The sequence below is a fragment of the Leuresthes tenuis genome, unplaced genomic scaffold, assembly GCF_036924035.1.
Source record: "Leuresthes tenuis unplaced genomic scaffold, fLeuTen1.0.hap1 SCAF_5, whole genome shotgun sequence".
NCBI lineage: Eukaryota > Metazoa > Chordata > Actinopteri > Atheriniformes > Atherinopsidae > Leuresthes > Leuresthes tenuis.
The window spans coordinates 17,998,953-18,019,807 of NW_027325359.1; the positions used below are offsets into that span (position 1 = coordinate 17,998,953).

General features: G+C 42.6%; 1 protein-coding gene across 7 annotated transcripts in view; it reads left to right on the forward strand.

The window, feature by feature from the left end:
* The window catches only part of plekha7a (pleckstrin homology domain containing, family A member 7a), a 126,890-nt gene that overhangs the window by 87,099 nt on the left and 18,936 nt on the right, over window positions 1-20,855 (forward strand). For all 7 annotated transcript variants that reach the window (XM_072386367.1, XM_072386366.1, XM_072386370.1 and 4 more), the window contains 5 exons: window positions 394-498; window positions 2,328-2,400; window positions 6,953-7,053; window positions 18,585-18,766; window positions 20,171-20,686. In XM_072386367.1, coding sequence (XP_072242468.1) covers window positions 394-498; window positions 2,328-2,400; window positions 6,953-7,053; window positions 18,585-18,766; window positions 20,171-20,686 — 977 coding nt within the window. The remainder of the gene's footprint in view (window positions 1-393; window positions 499-2,327; window positions 2,401-6,952; window positions 7,054-18,584; window positions 18,767-20,170; window positions 20,687-20,855) is intronic.

Genomic DNA, 20,855 nt, shown 5'->3' on the forward strand with positions numbered 1-20,855 from the left:
AAAAGTTGACATTTTTAAATCCAGGTTAAAAACATTTCTTTTCTCATGTGTCTATGCATGAAATCTGCATTGTATCTTTTAACTTATCCAGATTGTTGCTTGTTTTTATTCATTTGAATTATTTTATTTCCTTCTATTTATATTCTTTTACGTATTTTTTAATGCTTCTTCTGCTCCAGGCAGCTTTTATTTTATGTAAAGCACTTTGAATTGTTTTGTACATGAAATGTGCTATACAAATAAATTTGATTTGATTTAAAAACGCGTGTAATTCACCCATTAAATTGAAATGCAATCATTTTAAGAGAAGAAATCCTAGCTGTCGTTGATGCGAACCCTTTGTTTTTCTTGTATCACATGGAAGCCCTCTGCTCTTCTTTGTTTGTATTGCAGGCCTCCCGATCAAGTGGCAGAGTTCACAGCTTCGGGAAGCGGGAGCAATCCATCAAGAGGAATCCCAATGTCCCCGTGGTGGTCCGAGGATGGCTCTACAAACAGGTAAAGGACACCTGCAGACGAATGAGCAACGTTGGTTCTGACATGCCTGTCTCATCGAGTCCTGTCCTGGGAGAAAAAGCTTTTCCCATCCCAGCCCTCAAATCAAAGTCAGACAACTATCTGACACTCAACTACGATTTATCGACAACAAGTGAAATCCAACAAAACTTTGAAGCTATAACTTCATAACGCCAAAATAACAAAGAAAAATAACTATCTTAACCCACAAAGCGCTGACTAAGCCCTCTGGAAGCAAACTAAAAGACATTCCCTAAAGGCGCCTCCCCACCAGGATGGACCGGGAGACTCGGTTCGATTGGGCGGGGAATGGCGGAAAATTGAAGAAGAAGAAAATCCGGCTCATCAATCGGCCTGGACCGAGAATGGAAATCCTTCAGCCGGCTTGTTCGCAATAAAAACAAGCAACGGAGCAGCGCCAAGTTTCTGCAGTCTTGGGGTTTCTGCTTTTAGTTTGGTGTCCGACTCGAATTGCTTTTCCACAAGAGGCTGCCCAGTGTGAGCAGCGGGCGAGCGATCCGGCGTGTTGCTCTGTACACGAGAAGAATGCAGGATAAAAGATGGAGTGAGTGAGGGACTACGTCACTTCCTCTCTTTGGTTCTCTGGATGGTTGGTTTGCATCTCCCACTGTAAGCCAACCGCACCAAGACTGACTTGCAAGCGAGCCGAGACCCACGTTTTCAGTGCCAACATATCAGACACACAAAGTCCTTAACAGTCAGGAATGCTGATCTTGGACGGGTTTGTTCCTCCGCATTTATCGGACTTTTATATCATTATCAACAATGAAGCAGCAGAAAGCCTTAATTAAAATCCAGTCATATTCAGAAAAGTCTGTATTGTGGGAAGCCAGATAATTGCAGGCATCTCACATCAAAGAAGGAATGACACACGAGTAATACATGATATTATTGGCTTGAAAGAAAGCAGTTACTGTGCTTTCCCCCTCACTAGTAACGCCTGTGAAGGTTCAACTTCCTCCGGCCCAGTTTTATTCTTCTGATTTATTCGTTTTGCATTGGCAATATAGAGCACCTGCTGTTGATCACAGACAGGCTATTACTGGAGACTATTCTCTTATTTTAAGTCACACTTAAAATAACTTTCGCTGGCATCATCTCAGTGGAAGAAGCCTGGCTTCTGTACAAGACAAACAGTGAGCGATGTCACTGGAAGGCTGTTGTAGTCAGATGGCATCACAGAGTCGCACGCCAGCACAGTGGCTCATAGAAACAAACTGCTTTTTACATGCTATGGAGACCGAGCAGGCTTGTGACCAAATGGACAGGGTTTTTTTTTGGTTTGATTTCCCCCTTTCATCCATCCTCGTACGAGTGTCACATTGTCGTAGCTTCATACATCTTTAGCCAAAGGATGGGAATATAGACCTGTGTTTGAGGTGATTTCATCCCTTCTGCGCTTCATCTGTGCTTTAAATGGCCCCATTTTCAGCCAGAGAACATAAAAGACAAAGTGTGCTGCAGAGCTGTGGTGGCTGGCACAGCAAGCCAGCAAACAAGTAAAATGATCACTCTCTTCCTCCCTCTCCTTCCTGTTCAGTCTTTTTATCTCTTCTCATGCTCATCACACTCCTCTTTTCTTCATGTCAGTGTTCTTGCTGTGTCTGTGGTCCCTCGCTACCCCTTTCTGTCTCTTTAATTCTCAGCCTTCTCTCTCATCTACTCCCTCTCTCTTCTTACTGAGGATCTCTGTCTTGAGGTTCTTGTTACCTCCTCCAGATTGTGCAAAATGCTCCATCTTACTTCATGGATACTTTACTTAAAGTCTTTGCTTCTCTTTTGCTCTGCAGGACAGCTCTGGGATGCGCCTTTGGAAGAGGAAGTGGTTTGTCTTGGCTGATTTCTGTCTGTTCTATTACAAAGGTGAGTGTTTGTGGGTTGACTGGACTTTGGAAAGCACAGTCACTACGATCAAACATTCCGGGTTGGATGACATAACAGAGCCACCTCATAAAACAGATCAAATCATAACAACAGATACGGTGAGAGACAGATACAGTCAGTGACTCGCACACAGTGTAGCTACAGAGGTGTACGACTTGTGCAGCAATGAAAGCAGCAAATTCCCCACAAAACCAACCAAATCATCACCCGAGCGGCAGAAAGACAGAACCATGGTGTTAGTTCTTAGGCCCTGTGATTCCAAGAGTTGTAGTTAATGTGGAAAAGCTGTGATTTGACATCTTTCTTTGTCTAAACATGGTTCTAGTTGTAACTTTTTCTGAAACAGTCTTTCTTTACATGCCTCCTGCAGTGGTGCTTGAAGGGATAAGTTGCTCCTCTTTTTCTCTGTCATTACTGCGCTGTCTGCTTTCAATAAGGTAGATGGGAAGAGGAGCTGGTTGGCCATCCAGTCATTAGGCCCACCCATCAATGCATTGGGCTGCAACGACTAACTGCACTTTTCCATTTTGTAAAATGTTTTGTGATGTTACTCAGCTTGCGATAACAATGATCAGGTGAAGAGTAAAGAGCAGTCCAGTGGTAGCGAGGCGATGAGTAGATGAGCAACGGCGTTGTGAGGATCCAGAGTGTCATGCCCGTGATGACAAGACAGACAGGGCAAAGTCTCCCCAAACTCCCTGATGGGAGCCAGAGTAAAAAGTGATGACCCACAGGGAGAACTCCACACAGAAGGACCCCAGCTGAGATTCAAATCAGGAACCTGGCTATGAGGTGCTACTGTAACAATGTGGTGCAGCCTATGCCATTACATAGTGAAATAAGATATATAAACTGCCTTAAAAGGACAAAATCAGTAAAAGGAAAAGAGAAAAGCTGAAACCGGATGCTGATGATACTGTGAAGTGCAGCAGATGAACAGCCAGTACAGCAGTCTGAGCTTTCTGAGCGCGTTCCAACTGAAACACATGGGCACACATATTGACAAGCGCACACATACATCACACGCTCCATCGCCATTGGGCTCCATCCCCTGCCATCTTAATCTGCCTCTCCACGCCTTCCTTTTTCATCTCAATCTTTTTAACAGAACCTTTTGGGAGTCGCTGCTCACTCCGCTCGCCTCAACAGGCGGATGAAATCAATTCTGTGTCGTTTCATTTTCTCTCTCTCTTCTCCGTCTTGTTGCTCAGTTCAAAGGTTCCTTTCTCAACATGAAAACACTTGATTTGAACTCAGAATCGCTCAGCTCCTGCCTTCATCTCATGTTGCTACATCAGAACAGGCAAACCTTTATTTTCTCTCTGTCTTTCATTTCATTTCCTTTATCATATCTATTTGTCAAGAGAGGTCAAGTCAAGTCTTTTTTAGTAACTGACCTTATTGTTGTTTAGATTAAAAGATGTTAATGAAGTGAAGTATAGATAAGCATAGATCAATAATCAGTGTCACGATGCCAGGTGGTTCTGTGAAAGGGGAGGCAGTTAAAAAAGGAAAAAAAACACATTCTCAGCGTGTGACTGGGTGACGCATCTGTCTGTCAAAGTCATACGTGAATATGTGCCACCTTTCATGATTGTCGTTGCACCTAAAAATAGTCTGCAGCTTCCAGTATAGAATTAAGTTCATTCAGAATGTTTGTAGCCACAAAGAAATGGATCGAAGCCCAGCAAGATTGTCTTGTGATGCGCTCGAGCGCTCTACTCTATGCTTGTACACCTGGTCTCTGCACGAGGAAGTAAAAAAACTATCGTTGTGGATAGATAACCGCATATAAAGACTAAGAATCAGTTGACAAACTTTTGTAGCAGACTAAATGTAGCAGAAAGAAAGAAGGGTGTGGTGACAGAGAGATTGGCGTGAATGGATCGGAGGGCTCTGATGGAGGCCGAAAGGCTTTTCATTGTGATATGAGCTGAACAAGCAACTGAGATGTCAGTACTTCCGTCTCCCCGATTTTTTATTTTTTGGTATAGAGGCCATGGTTGAAGCGCGGCCTCTTCTTTTCGACTTTTGGATCGGGGTGTTGTTTTTGTTGCTTGGCAACAACTTAGCTGATGATGTCACAGACAGCGTTGGCAGGTAACATCGGTGAACTCGCTCAGTAAACGACATCGAGACGAACTCTCAGCCAACAGCTGAACATCCAGGGTGCAAAGACTCAGTGACGTGTCCGGGATTGCACCATCTGTCGGTGACGAGCACCGAAGCTGGTACCTGTTACTGTTCTCTCTCTGTCTTTTGCCCTTATAGTCTGAAAGCCAGAAAGAAGAGGTGTTGGCGCTCTTCCTGCAGCCGTGTCTCGGTGAAACAAATAAAACTGCCTTCCCGATATTCCCGCTTGGAGATTTCTTCTTATCTTATATTCTTCTCATCTTCAGTGACAATCAAGGGAAGAAATACTTTAAATGTCCTCCTTCTTTCTCTTCATTTTGTTCCTGCACTGCATCCTGTTGTCTCATCTTCAAGACATCTATATTTGGGGTCTCATTCCAGTCATTACTTGGGCTTTCTTTCCCTATGCATGCATTTAATCTTTAAAAATGCACTAGAATCAATCACGTATTCAGAAACACTTACCTTTAAAAGGTTCAGTGGCTACAGTTATAAATCAGATTTGTTTCCTTTATGTATCCGTGGGCATATGCTATGACAAATGAATCACAAACCCTTTTTTTTTTTTAATACTGAAGACCCAGCATCAACAAGCCTTGCATGTGCAGCGGAATGGCTTTTGTTCCACTTGTTGGCCTCTTTCTGAAAGGGGAGCGAGTTCATGGCGCTGTTCCTTAGTTTGGCTTTGACTCACAAAAACTCACACGTCTTCGTAAGAGCGTCCCTGCAGTCCTCATAAAGGCGATCTCTGTGCAGACGTCAGTTTCTAACACCCCCTTGGCAGGCTCGGCGTCTGTCCATATTATTTCTGATAATATACAGGTGGGTTTTGTTTTCTTAATGAGCCTGAACTCATTTTGATGTGTGAACTATTGGCTGTGTTTATTCTACCTTTATTTGATTAGTTAGGACTTTGTTGATTTCAGGAATGATTTCGGCAATAATTCCAACAGTTATGCTGAGTGGACAGTCTGCGTTTTTCCACTTCTCACTGTAGTTACCTCCTTCATGAGGGGAATCTGCACACAGACAGACAGAAGTGCCTCCTAATTTACACTCGCACACAATCTCGCCGATAAATCACATTCTGCGCATGGGAGACAAGCAGTGCTCTGGGTAAACTCTGCATACCCATAGCAGATAAATTGGGCTTTTTATTTCTCCCTCTTGTTTCTTTTGCTACTTGTTTTCAGTCGTCTTTATTTTTATAGCTCAATAACAAAACTCTTGGAAAACGGCTTGGAAAATGACACCCTTCATCCTCAGGCTTTCGGTACAAAGAGGCACCCTCTCACCATGCATGTCCATGTGCTGATTGTATGTATTCAACGTTTTTTTTCCACGGTCAGGTCTGTTCAGCGTGTGAGTGAGACTGGACGGGGCAAAGCAGCAGATAAAAAGACCTCACCGTCTCTCCCGCCATTTAGGGAATGTCTCCTTCAAAGGCCCTTGTATTATTTTTAACCAATTACCCCTTTAATCCACAGCGCCGCCTTATCACCTCTCAGCCAAACACTCATGGACATGCGCAGGTGCCCGGCACACACATTTTCACATTGTTCCTGAATGTTACAAAGTGGCAATTATTACACACACAAGCTCACACTCTTAACATTCTGCGACAACAATCAAATACAAATACTGGAGGTTTTTATGGAGAAAAGCGTGAGAGCTGAGGACGTCCTGAGAGGGTGAGGACGTTGTTCTTCAAAGGGCTCGAGGGTTAAGGTTACTGTTGCACTCTGTCAGTGAGGGTCTTATTATAGAGGGGAAATGTGCATGCGTGTACTTGTTTGTCTATATTCCTAAGTTAAAAAATAAATGAGGAACTCGCTTTGTGTAGTTCCTGTGAAGGACTTGTTATACCTTTGCAGGGACCAAATGCGTGGCTTCACATGTTTGAGGCGTTTTTAAGTGTCAGAGCTTGGTTTTAATGGTTCGAGTTACATTTAGGTTATGGTTAGAGAATGGTAAGGGGCTGGAGAAAACATTATGCCAATGTGAATCACCACAAAGATGGAAAAACAAGTGTGTGTGTGTATGTGGGGGATCTCAGCAGCGAAAGGCTGCTACAGCCTGCCAGCTGGAGTAGGGGAGCATTTCCTCTGTGACACTGGGATACCAGAGTGGTCATTTACTGTTTGGCACAGCACTTTGGCACGAGTGACGGCACATAAATGTGTGCATGCGTCAGTATTATGATACTGGTGGCAGGCAGGGATGAAATTAGTGGGTGATGAGTGACATTTATTCTATTGCCCCTTCCTCTCCTCTGTATCTCTGTCGCTCCTTTTCTCACCCTCCTCGCCCTGATTATCTACTCCCCCACCTCCCCTCACTCACCACACCCTCCCTCACTTTTCCTTTCCCTTTCCTCCCACCATCTTTCTCTCCCCAGACAGCAGAGAGGAGTCGGTCTTAGGCAGTATTCCTCTGCCCAGCTATGTCATTTCACCCGTGGGACCCGAGGATCATATCAGCCGCAAGTATGCCTTTAAGGTACGCCTCCCTTTGTTCTACAAACTATTCCTGTGCAGTCAAATGTTTCTCACTTCCTTTTTTCTTGCGATATATTTGGTGACTACCTCTGGCCACCAGGAATGGTCTGTTTGGAAAAAAAATGTACAATGAAAACGAGCAGCAAAGATGTCTCAGCTGATGATTTGTAGCCATGTTGGTTTAACAGGGTTTCAAAGTTCATGTCAGATTACATCAGAGCAAACTCAAAGTTAAAACTGAGTAGAAAACTACTGAAAAACTAGCTTCTCTTTCACTTCAGGATGAAAGACGCTTTTTCCGGTTCGGTCGTATACGACCACTGACTGAAGCATCTTGTTTTAGACTTTCCAACTTGACAGACATAGATAATGGGCTTTATTCTCGCCGGAGCCACTTGAGATAAAATGTATACACTTCATGCTATTTAAAGCTAAGCGGTTTCCACTGAGTGGTTTATATCGTTGCTGGCAGAGAAGTTCATTAGATTAAACTGGCATTCCTTTCCAGCTACAAACTGCTGTGCTGCAGAGGGCCGATGTAACACCTGCTGAATGTCAACCACCAGGTTTGGTCCTACCCAACTATTAACCCCCATTAAATCTATTTATGACTTACATCCTCAGGCACCGAGAATCTGTGTTTGTCACAGATTCATAAAGCGGGCTCACAGCACTTGGAACACGTTGTGGTTGTAAGCAAAAAATACAATTTCAGTCCAGTTTTGTTTATTCCTCCCCATCCAAAATGTTTGCTTTTATCAGCTGTTGGTAAATTTTTCTATATTCTTTTTCCAAATGACAATATAGAGCAGTACAATTGTAACCTTGCCTTGCCACCCAACCGTCTCTCAGCGCTCTGCAGCACTCGCCACCTGTTGCATTAAGGTCTATTTCCTGATTGTCTGTCAGCGTCTCTATTGAGACAGACAAGCTCATCTGGAATGGCATGAAGCCTCTCCGTTCCCCGAGGCGCTGATATTTCCGTTGAGCCCAATACGTGTAAAGTTGAGTGGCAGGCTTACTGTACAGGGAGCACATACGAGCGTTCTCAGTAAACACATTCCACATAAGCAAGTGAGTGCTACATATGGAGGGAGTTTTGTTCGCTCTTTCTAGTCAGGACGTCGGCAGGCGACATTCAATTCGAAAACATTTATTTCTTCAAATTTGTGTGCCTAGTTTTTAAAGCAGCCGCCTTGCGAACCGCCCACTATCCATGCTCTAGAGTTATACTTCAGGAAAAAAACAGTTCCCCTCCTGAACTTATCACTGCTTACAATTATGGTTCATTCAGAATGGTTCAATCAGTCATTGTAAGTCAAACCACTCGGGTCACTCAGCGTCGACTTGGAGAATTAAAAAGAGATTTTAAAAAAAATGAAAGAAAGAAAGAAAAAAAAAAGAGGGGACAAAAGGCCGCTGTATTGAACCCTGAGTATGGTGGCAGTAAATCCAATTTGCAACCCTGTGACACCTTGAACTTCCCCATTCAGCCTCCCTCTCCAGTGGCTGGTAAGCTTAGCTTATACGACAGCTTCCTGTAAAGTCGTGCACATTGATACGTGTTGTAGAAACAGAGCATAAAAGCAGCCAAACTCCTCTGGTTATGTGGTGCATTTAGACTTGTTTGGCTTTTTCAGCTGTTTTCCTAAATGTTTCATCCTGTCTGAAGCTGCGATTTCTCATTCGTTTCCACTCCAGAAAGCTATTTCGCCCAAACTCTCGGGTTGTTTATGATACCAGAGTGAAATTTAAACGGCTCAGATGGCATATGTGTGTTTGATAATGCGAGTATATCGGTCACCTTCCTTGTGAAGGCGTTAGCTGAAAGCCGGGTTTTAATAGACTCTATGATACCATATATTTTAACTATGAAAAGTCTATATTATATATTGCAGAGCATGCTCATTAGCTTAGTCTCCATATGAAAAGAGTGATCATTTATCTTTTGTCCACTTAGGAATTAAAACAAAGCTAGATCAAGTGCCTAAGAAAACGTATTTACTGCTAAACCAAATTGCAGTACTAAAAAGTTCAATAACTTTCCATTTAAAACACAATCAAACACGATGGATAAATTTAAGGCTCGGCTGAAATTGGATGTCAGTTGGAAGAAGGTGGGTCTTAAATCGGAACAGCTTCTTAGGTTTTAGATCTCTTGTGCATCAGTTAGTTGTTGCAGTGATTAGGATGACTTCTGATTTTGTGTTTGGATCTTGGAGCACCTCGTAGCATCTGGTCGACCCCCATGTTCTAGATGCCAATTCAAAGGAATTTCATGTGAAATTCCTTTGAATTGGCAGGAGAAGGCTTACTTTGATCCTTAAACAACAGTATACTGTAGTTGTTTTCTTAAGCATTAGTCTTAAGCAGCCTCTTCCCCTCACATTTAGGCTTTTTCATGGTTATGTTGTGCAAAAGGTCAAAGGTTTCATCCATTCACAGACTGTATCCGGCTGATGTTTCCTGCACTCAAGGATATACTAAATTAAGCATTAAAGCATTTAGAGAGTTCAAGCAGCTCATATTATAGCAGCCACTGTGATACTTCTGGGTCATGTCGCTCAGGTCGGAACCTCCTCATGCAGAAATGACTATTTGACTATTCAGGTCCAACAAATATGCCACAAATTTTCCTATTAAAGCATTTGCATCGCAGCAAGTTGATCAATGTTTGTGTGATGTTAATGTTGATCGATGTATGCACTGAAGTACTTTAGCAGAAGCCTCACAAGAATGTGAATGAGATGAATGATGGCTGTTAATTGTAGTTCTCCTTATTTCTGACTTTATAGCCTTCAGTAGCCGAAAAGCAGGTTAAAATCCTTCAGTGTTGGTTTCCCTTCATGGTTTGATTTCTGTCCTTGCATCAGTGATGGAGAAGTGTGCACCAGGGTGTGGTCAGAACAGGATGACCTCACCGTTGGGTGTGGTTACAATAGACCACCGAGAACAACGGAACATCCAAACACACCCACCACTGATGCAGGATGCCGTCAGACTGTCAGCCAGAGGAGTCAGCGGCCTGCTGCTTTTCAGTCTGGTGTTAAATGCGACTTGAATTATTAAAGTTATTCACTTCCTCTGCAGCTGGAGTCAAAGCAGATAGAAAACAAACTCCTGTTTGATTTAAATGAACGCTCAGGTCTGTACAGGTCTGTATCCACCTCCAGCAAGACCACAGTCATCTCCGCATTAAACCCTCAGAATCCCACCCTTCCCCTCTCCTTCCCCTATTTACCGACTCCTCTTCCCTCTCTTGCTCCCATTGGCTGGCTGCCTGACTGGGACTTCCCTCCCTCCCTGTGAGTGTGTCGCGCCGTCCAGTGCAAGCCCTCCCTAAAATAGGTACTCTTTGCTCTCATGTGCTCTCACTTTGCCAAAATGTACCTTTATTATCCTTGTTGTCTCGCGTTTATGTGGCTTTTTGGTTCGAACGTGACTGAATATACAGCAGCTGCGTATATTCCTTTAATCTTTGATGCATGTCTTTGGAATAACATGCTTTGTTTTGGGTTTTTGTTTGGCTGACATGTTTTATTTTTCCATCAGTGTTCCCTCTCTTATTTAATTATTTAATTCCCCCTGTCTTGTTTTTTGCTGTCCTTCTCTCTTCGTTATCACACTATGAGTCTTTGTATTTGCCTTTTCTGGTTTTGGGCTTATTGTTCATCTCTGTTCCCCTCTCGGTGTTTCCTCCATCTGCTGTACCAGTATACGATTTATTGATGGCGGTGAGAAAAACTTTGTTGTTTGGGACTCACAACTCCTCACACTGCTGTTTTAGTGCAGAAGAATGGGGGAGGGTGGGGTGTTTAAAAGCTACAGGAAACAGTCGATCCACCAAATATTAAATTTTTTGTGTGTGTGTGTTTGTTTCCTCTCAAAACAGCTGCTGAAAAGTAAACTTGGAAGTAGAGAAACCTTTTAAATGAACCAACAGGATTTCATTTCCAGAGCAGAGACAAACACAACCTATTGCTGACTCCATTTTGTTGTTTTTCAGCTTAACTTCAGCTTCTACAGCAGCAAGTTTGGAAGAAGATACATTATCAGGAGCTTTGTGCTGCTGGCTTATCTGTATGAGCACAATGTCTCTTTAAATAGCGCTTGGACAAAAAGAGTATGCGTTTGTGAGGGGCCGTCTGCAGGCATTGGACGGGCACTATTGTAAGCGTTACTGAGTGTGAGAAGTAAGTGATATTTTCAGGCTGAAAGAGCCAGAACACAGAAAAGGCAGGAAGTGATTCAGAGTGGAAAATATAAAGCAAATAAAGAGAGGAAGCGATAGAAAGGATGGAGAGGACAAAGTGATAGCGAGTGGTTGCTGTGAAACAGTGAGGACAGAGAGATTTTTTTATTTTTTTTTCCTCATAAAACATGATGGAAAAACATAGTGCAGGAAGCAGATAATCAGAAACACCCTTAAAAGTGCCACCAACTCCCACACAGACCCAAACAACCGAGAGAAAAAGAGGCTTAACAGTGTGTGGTTTCAGAGTGGAGGCGTGTTGGTCATGCACTCGGAGCTGAATGACCCTCTCAGCATTCCTGCTAAAGACATGCAGAGACTCCCAGTTTTATTTTAGACTGTTCGTGTTGTGTGTTGCATTGTGTCGTTACTGCGTGCTTCTCACTGTGTTCTGTTGTAACTAAATTTGGTCAAATTTGGTGCTGGTTATAGAGCTTTTAAGCGTGTGTGTACACCCTGGTGAAGGTTGCATGGGTGTGCATTTTTGTTCCAAACCGCCACGGGAGTAGGATTTGGAATAAAAGTGGATTTAGGCTTTGGTAAAAGTTTCGTGTTTTCAGCTTGTAGTTGGAATGCAGTTTATGCAACATATTACTGTACTTGTGGATGGCACAGTCCATTCTTCCTGCACATGCATAAAAACCTGACCACCAGCACTATCCTCTGTCCGTCATCAAGCTGCTTGTCTGATTCTAGCTGAAAGAGGCTGTGTACTAATGGTGAGTGTGCAGGCATTGCCTCAGATAGCTGTTTCCTGAGGATGCTATTTTGCTTTCGTCAAGATATTTTTTGGACACATCCGGTACTCGCTTTTTGAGGTGAGTAGTTGCAAACTAGTTTCCCCGCCACTTTCCTGGCTTCTGCTTTACCTCAGCCCATCACCATTTCTGACAGGCTAGCCGAGGCCGGAGTACGCTTCATAATGGGGATTTTCATCTGGGTAGCATCCTGACAGAAGTGTTTGCAGAAGCTGGTTTTAGCCAAACAACCCAAAAGATTGTACTCATCACAAGAGCCTTTAAGGAGAGAGGGTCAAGATTAAAATGACCTCCTGAAAATGCTAAGTGCTAAGACAACATGCGGAGTTCTCATACATGGATGACATGTTGTAAGTAAGGCAGTTTTCTGAGCATGTATCTTTTGAGAATATATCATGTTGTAACTTTGTCTTGGTCGCTGAGAAGACAGGAATTTTGGACCAGACATTTAAACATTTTAGCCCTTAAGAGGGACACATTGTGGGAAAATAGCATTTTATTTGGGTGTCTGAAGTCATGACCATTTTGTTTTAGGGCTCACAGAATGTCTGAAAATGTGACATTCTGTGATTTTCAGGGGGAATATATGTCACTCTGTAAGGTTACCAGCCGCTTTTGTCTGTGATCTCTGCCTAAATTCAACCACACATGATGCATGCAAGTTGAAACCCTTTTGCTCTTGCTATTATCATCAAATCTCATCATTAGTTATATAGTTAAATTTCATTAGAGTATAATGAGTTCTACTATTATTTGTTTCACTTTTATTTTTTTTATCCCAACAAAAAATATCCTATTCCTAAATGGCATTCTTTAATATTTTTTTTTAACCACTTAAAGTTGGAAATTCCAATCTCCCATTTGTTGCTTAATGCACCATCAGTGCAGCACTATAGCAGCCCATATAAGCAACATTATTTCATATTACTTGTCAAAAACATTAACAAAACACAGAGGAGCGGAGCAACAGAGAAGTTCAGAGTTTATAGATCCAAGAAGTGACAGAGGAATTAGAGCGGGAGTTCTCAGTGGTTCATTAACCGTCTGACTTGGGCCCATTCAACACATGACTCGTGTCAGGATAGTGCCTACAACCGGGATCAGTGTCCTACCTGCGGCACCAACTGCAGACAAGGGACATTCCAGTCGGTTATTGCTACTATCTTTCAGTTTGGTGTGAGATGTAAGCTGTTAGGCTGTTCTAAGGGTTGATAAGAGGCAGACCCTGTGGAAATGCTTGAATGCGAGTGTAAATCAATGGAACAAAAAAAGAGCTGCTGCTCTGTGTCTGTGTTATTTTTGACCAAAGCGCGTCACACACATTTCATTAAGATGTCAGGAAATCGTGTCAGCCTGGGAAAAATAGACCTCCTTCAAGGCTGATGTTGGCCAGATCCTGTTGACAAATATTAAATCCAGCAGTCACAGTTTCCCCTTGAGTTGTCATTGAAGAATACGCAGTCTGCGCTGACTGCATCCCATTACCATTCTCACACTTCAAACTGTCACTAATTTCACCACAAGTTGTTACGCAGCAGTTTCCATTTTCTTGACACGTGCTTCCCTATGAGATCAGGTGAATTTGTGGTCTCCAATATTTCTCTCTGGCAGTTATCATACCCACAGTGTGTCGTGCAGAGTAGTTTCTAAAGATGGTTAAGATTAGAGAGAAGAGCAATGATGGAACGAGACGGGACGCAACGCTTGCAATCAGTTTTCATTTGAACACTTATTTAGCCTGATCCCAGCACTAGTTTGATAATAAATGTTTTTTTGCACAGCCTACAATTGAATTCTTATCACTTTATTAGTCTCAGAAATAGTAATAAACGTGTTGTTTTATTGACCCTCAGGTTAAAGTGCCAAAAAGTGCCCGCAGCTTCAGACCCTGTAGGCTGGAATTACCCCATTGGCCCACACTGCTGCTGATCTTCTGATAGGCCGACTTATAAATCAACAACTCGTTTGAGCTCTAAAATGACTTTGTCAGGGAAGTCATTGTAGTACTTGCCTAAAATAGAAAGCAGCTTAGTCCTGGTTTAGGATTACCCTACATAGTCAGTTTATGTCAGAAAAAGAAAATCTGAATTTGCTTAAAAAGATTCATTAGAAACATCTCTGCTGACATGGATAGAAACTTTTTTTTACTCCTTATGCAGATAAGACGGTTGCTGCTGACATTGTCAGCCTTTGGTCACCCCCACTCGGTCTAAGTCCCGCAGTGCAAAGCTGATGTGATGCCAGCTTTTTGAGGCCTGGTTGAGTCAAGTGAGCGCTGCAATCATCTCCCAGATCTTAAAATGTGCAGCAGCATCAGGGTCAAGCACATGCTTTAACATACTTTTTGTGTGTGTTAATGCTTAGTTGTAGATACTGAAATGAGCTTGTTGTTTGTTTGAGCAGCCAGACAGCAGGACTTTTCAAAGAGATGGTGAATTACCGTGTAGTTTGTGTTCATGTTTGTATTCATTCGACGGGGTTTATTCAGAGTTTACGGTTTCATTGCCAGAACAGCAGGGGTGACAGTCTGTTTTATTCATGAATGCATTTAGTGTGTACATTAAACGGCCTCAGTGGGTGTAATGTTTTGTGTGTTCCTGTCATGCCGAAGACAAGACAGCCAAGCCGCAGAGGGATCACGTTTATTCTCTAAACTAAATTAATTTTCAGATTTTTCTAAACCAAGTAAAGAAATCACAGAGAAACGTTTGTGCTGCTGCCAAGTGGATCCCAGCAGACCCTCTGTACACACTCACTATTCTGCTGTCATTAGTCGGAGAAGGAATTAGGGTAGGGGGAGATTTAGCGTTTAATTACTTTTCATTTACATGCATCTGTTGTCGAGTGGGCGCTCTCATTTGTCTTCTACTTCCAACTCCTGATGCACTGAAGGAAGGAAAAGGAAAAGTGGGACATTTATAGAGCTGCGCTCAATGGAGGGCAGCTCTCGTTCAAAGGGGATCTAATAACCCCACATTCACGACAAGGACATCTCTATTAGGGATACAAAACACTTGGAGGCTATTGATTAAAGAGCAGCTGGTACTGATGTACTGTTGCTTGGATTTCAGACCGGTCCAGTTCCTTCGTGGTGTGTTCTCCTTTCACTAAGGACAGCGAGAACGTAACAGTGATATGAAAAAGAATACGTACCCACTTTCATTTCCAAGGATTTCTAAGGACATGATAAAAAATATGAGGAATATTCAGCTTCAGATTTACAACAACACATCACATATTGAATCATGTAATTATTTATTTACAAAAACACTAAACCAAAATGCAGAAGCAGTGTGTAATAAACTTGGTACACTCCATGATTCTCTAGCTTGTAAAACCACCTTTAGCTGTTCTAACTAAATGAAATTGCTTTATGATGTTCTCAGTCTCTCATGTTGTTGAGGAGGAATTTTGGCCCACTCTTCTCTACACACTGCTTCGGGTCATTGAGGTTTTGGGAGCCTTTGTTCATGCACAGCTCTGTTGATGTCCCATCACTGCATTTCAATCAGGTTGAGGTCTGGACATTGTCTGTGGCTGCTAAGCAAGTCCAAATTATCAGCCCTCCACCACCGTGCTTGACAGATGGCCATGAGGTGTTTGTGCTGACGTGGGGTTTTTTTTGTTGTAGTTTGTTCAGATGTAACTTTTCTAACCTTATCTGGGTTGCCATGCTGTTTTTAGAGAGAAGAGGCTGTCTCCTGCAACCCTTCCAAACAATCCATACTGTTTCAGTCTTTTTTATGACATGTTAACTTTAACATGCTATCTGAGGCTATCTGAGGCCTGTAGAGTTCAGATGTAGCTCTTGTTTTTAAATTTTTAATTTTCTTTGCACGGTCAGATATTGGGGTGAACTTGCTGGGACGTCCGCTCCTGGGAAGATGAACAATTGTCTTGAAAGGTTTCCAACTGGAAATAATCTCTCTCACTGTAGAACGAGTCCAGCTGGTTTCTTTCCTCCTCGGCTTTGTTATAACACACACCCGAAGACTCCAACAAACTGTCAAAACGTCATCTTTTATAGAGGTGTCCACATTAACTTGGCCTCTTCATTTCTATGGAAGCTGTAAGGGTGGAGGGGATGTTTTCCATACATCACTTTTAGGTGTTATTGGGTGAATAATGACATGCTGTAATTCTGGACACTGCTCTAATTTTAAGACTCGGTAAGACTAGATTTTTTTTTTTTGTTTCCTTATTATTAAAGAATTGTGTCCTGATACATAAAACCTTCCAATTGAGAGAGAATTTACTTTCTTTTTCACCTAGTAGTGCATGCCACTGGCATAATTTTCTGCTCTGTAGCAGTAATCCTCTCAGCCAATATTAATTATCAGTGAATTATCCATTAGTTTTGATATCTGCCTTAAGGCCCTTATCTGGACAAGCTTTTGCAGTGCATCTATATTTGAATATACAGCTTTGATACTGATGCAAGTCCCAGTGAACCCCAAATCCGTGCTGTCTGGTATTACAGCAGTCTACACAAACTGAATAGCTTTTTGAGCATTACCACCCCTTGTGGGTTCTTTGCATTGCAGAAAATTGTTCTCTGGGAAATAAAAAAGACAGCTGTGAGCATCTAAGCTGCATTAGATAACTTTTTGGGGCCACAGTGGAAAAAGATAATTACACAACTTCCAAATTTATCTCCTTAAAAAGCTGTTACAGTGAACATGTTGGGAAGTGATGCTTATTTACAAGACATTAAAGGGGAATTCCGGTATTTTTAAAACTAGACCTTATTTCTGGTATGAAGTACTTTTATCTACTCACCGAGAACAGTTTGGTGAAAGTCGGCGTCCTTCGGAAGCCATTTAGATAACTTGCGATCGGTGTATATCCATATAACGGAGTGAACGGGGCAATGATGATGCAGCCTCTAAATAAGGCATTATCTGTCTTTATTTCACCAATACTTTAAGACGAATGAATGAACGAACGCGTACTATTTCTCTGTTAGCACATAGCTACTGTTATGTAGCTACTTGCAGCTATAGGAAAGGGAATTCTACAGACACCTCTACTGGGACCACTTCATCGACACGCATGGCTGCAGCACAGCTCATTCACTCCAGTAAGAACAACTTACTCAAAGTCATCTTTCACATTGTCAAAATTTGATAAATATCCTGCCATCTTGCACAAAACTAGCAGTAGCAAACTCTTTGTGAAGTTAGCCGACTGTCACAGAGCAAGGAGTAAATAAACTGTGCTCTGGGGGGCGTGTGGATGAAGTGGTCCCAATAGAGTGCCTGTGTAGAAATCCCTCCGTTAGCTCTCCTATAGCCGCAAGTAGCCACATAACAGCACCTATGAGCTAACAGAGCTATAGTACATGTTCGTTCGTTCATTCGTCTTAAAGTATTGGTGAAATAAAGACAGATAATGTCTTATTTAGAGGCTGCATTGTTTTTTGCCCCGCTCACTCCGTTATATGGATATACGCCAATCGCGAATTATCTAATTAGCTTCCGAAGGACGCCGACTTTCGCCAAACTGTTCTCGGTGAGTAGATAAACGTATTTCATGCCCGAAATAAGGTCTAGGTTTAAAAATACCGGAGTCTCCCTTTAAGCAACATTAACATTTACTTCTCCATTTATGTTTGATAGAAATATCTGGTGAAAAGACCACTGCGGCATGTTCATCAACTTCTTCCTGACTTTACTGTCCAGTGCTTGGCATCTGTAAGACTCTGTCTCACTCACTGAGTTTTTGCAGAGTTGAAAACTAATAATTAGCTGAAAGACATTAAAATGATCCTTAAAAGCCGCAGAGATGGTTGGTGATTGGTTCTGCTTGACTCTTTGACTTCTCACGTTGACATGGTAATTTCATCCACTGATAACAGAAATGATTTACAACCCTTTCTGACATGCAAACAAAGAAATGCCCATCCATCCAGTCTGAATATGCCTGCCATAAGCTTGAAACCTGTGTAAGTATAGAGTTTAAGTACAGTAGAATTATCAATCAGGCTTGCTGCATTTCACACTGCCTGTTTGAAAGACTGTTTTTGCGTTCCTGTTATTACCCAAACCCTGAGAGATATGTGCTTGAAAACATGTTCTGCTGATGTTTAAAAAAAAAGTCTACTTTTACTTTTGAGTGTGTTCGTACGCTGGTATTTGCTTTTCATTCTCGTAGTAGATTTGTAAGTGGAAATAATAAAAGGAGAAATGTTCATTTCAGAATTGTTGGTTTCAGGATTCTTTTTTCTGATATTCGCCTTTTTTTATTTTCCATTGTGCCAAAGTCTCTCTTTCCTCTCATTGGTGAAAAGTTGTGGCTGTGTTGGTTGTAACTGGCTGGCATTAATGTCTGTGTATTTCTACGGTGTGATTTCCCTCATTGGCTCTCTTTGCATTGGTCAGTGCTTATGTTGCCCTTGATGTTGTTTCTCTGGATGGACAGCATGATGTCTCCCTGTGTCTTCGACCACCAAACCGTCTCTTACATGCTCTCCTCGCATCTCTCTGACCGCCTCTTGACCTTGCCTCTTCTCTCTTCCTGTAGGCTAGCCACACTGGTATGCGCTCGTACATTTACAAGCAGAGCTCTGTGATTGGCTCGCAGGCAGAGCACTCTGGGATGCGGACGTATTACTTCAGTGCTGATACCCAAGAGGACATGAACACCTGGCTGAGAGCCATGAACCAGGCTGCGCTGATGCAGAACCGCGCCGACACACTCGTCAGGTAGGGATACACACGTCATAATTACATCTCAGCTCACCTGATCAGTGGTCATTACCCTAAACCAGTCAGCTGTGGAGTTTCAGCATAACCGGAAGGTCTGTGAGCGTATGATATACTGTCTCTAAACATGCAGCTTTTTTTTTAAAGTAAAAATTATTCATTGTTTAATTGTTATTAGGGCCGTAGTCTCTTTTACTGACAAAACATTTGATTTCTCCTCTTTGTACCTTGAGCTCCCCCTTGTGTGTCCTAGCAGTACATATGTGTGTATATCTTATTAAAACATGCCTTCTGACATTTAATTGTCTCTTACATGACTTTATACGTCACACATTTCTGGAGCACAGTCCCACTCAATTGTACCGATACTTGCTTTGAAAGAGTACAACGTGCTGGTATTTTTCAACCAGCAGCGGTTCCCTCCATGCATTATTAATGTGTTGACGATGGGAGGTAGCGCAGATCAAATATGTGCCATCATTCACCGGCAGCCTCAAACACCTCCTGCATGCAACACTTCATTTTCATTTCTATGCTTTTGCCCAGGGAAATCCCACAAGACGACGCCAGTTGTTAGTGAATGACAGAAAGGAAGCCGAGCTGCAGACAGCTTCCAGTTGGGAGTTTTCTAAACCACTTTCTCTCCCTCTTTTCCTGCATTGTTTTCGTTTGTAAAAGCTATGACAGCAGTATTACTATTAACTGGCTTGTTGAACTTCTTTTGTGTTTCCTTTGACTTTTACTGTATTTATATTCTAATGCTTATGGTAGAATACAAAGCCAGTTACACATTCCTTTTAAATTAGAATATAATGCACCAAATCTAATGTGGGCAGACCTGTGACAGCTGTCCCAATTTAGTGTGTATTGATTTTTTTTCACCAGACATGAGATTTTAGTGGAAAAAAGTCACCACCTGAGGCTTTCTTGTTTATCTTTACCAATTAAACTTTGTGTGGTTCATTTGCTATCAGAAACCTGACTATTTCCCATGGCTGAGTGCTTTATGTCATATGAGAGCTCATTAATGAGTTTGAATAAAAGTTTGCGGTTTCAAGGTTTTGCTTGTTATCTGCTCTGCTTGAAAATGCTCTCTGTGGTGTATTAAAGCCCCATTCTTAAAGTTAGAAATAAGGCTAAAAGTTTCTCTTTCATGTAACAGTCGTCATCTAGTTTAAATTCAGCTCAGGAAAAGGGATCAAAGACCAGACATCTTAGAATGGTGTCCAAATGATACCAGTGAGGTAACTGAATGAAACAGAAATGATTCCAGTCCTGTCGAATGAAAGGCAATCAGATTCTTTGGGAAGTCTGAGAACCAAAACGGTTATGAGGAGAACCTTAGTTCATAATCATCTGAAATTCTCACCACCAACTTTCATCCTCGCTCTTCTCTCTTTGCAGACCTGCTGATAATTTCGAGAAGTTTCTGCAGCAGGCTGTCCCACAGACAAATCACGTAAACCACCACAAGGCCAAAGCCTCAGACTCTGAGGCCACAAAGCCCATCATCCACGAGGTTCTCCTGGAGCCTGTACACCGAAACTTAGAGGAGCGCTGCAGCTTTCACAAAGACTCCCCGAGCGCCATCATGGAAATGGACACCCACACCTCCCTTCCATCCCACCCTCTCGCCACCACCCTCCCACGGTCGGACCACGTCTCGGCTTCAGCGCCTGTGTCCAGGGTGCCGTCCCGGGCTCCATCGCGAGCCGCCTCGACGTTGCCCTCCAGCATTTGCACGAGGAACGGCCTCGTCTCCACACCCAGCCCCATCCTGGAGCCCAACGGCATCGCTGCAGGGACGTACCAACGAGCCCCGGAGCCACCAGCAACTGCCACAGTCAAGCAGGTGCAGAGGAGAAGTGCTCTGGAGCAGGTGGAGCACTGGGTCAAAGTTCAGAAGTCTGAGCACAGAGGGTACGTGACTATCATGGAAAGTTTCATTTGAAAGATTCAAAATAGAATTTTATGATTTCAGACACATCATTTTAAACTGTAGAATAAGAAATGACAGCTTCACGTGGCAGACAAGCAATGAGAAACTAGCTGGTAAACTCAAGAACCTGATCTATTTCCCCTGAGTTAC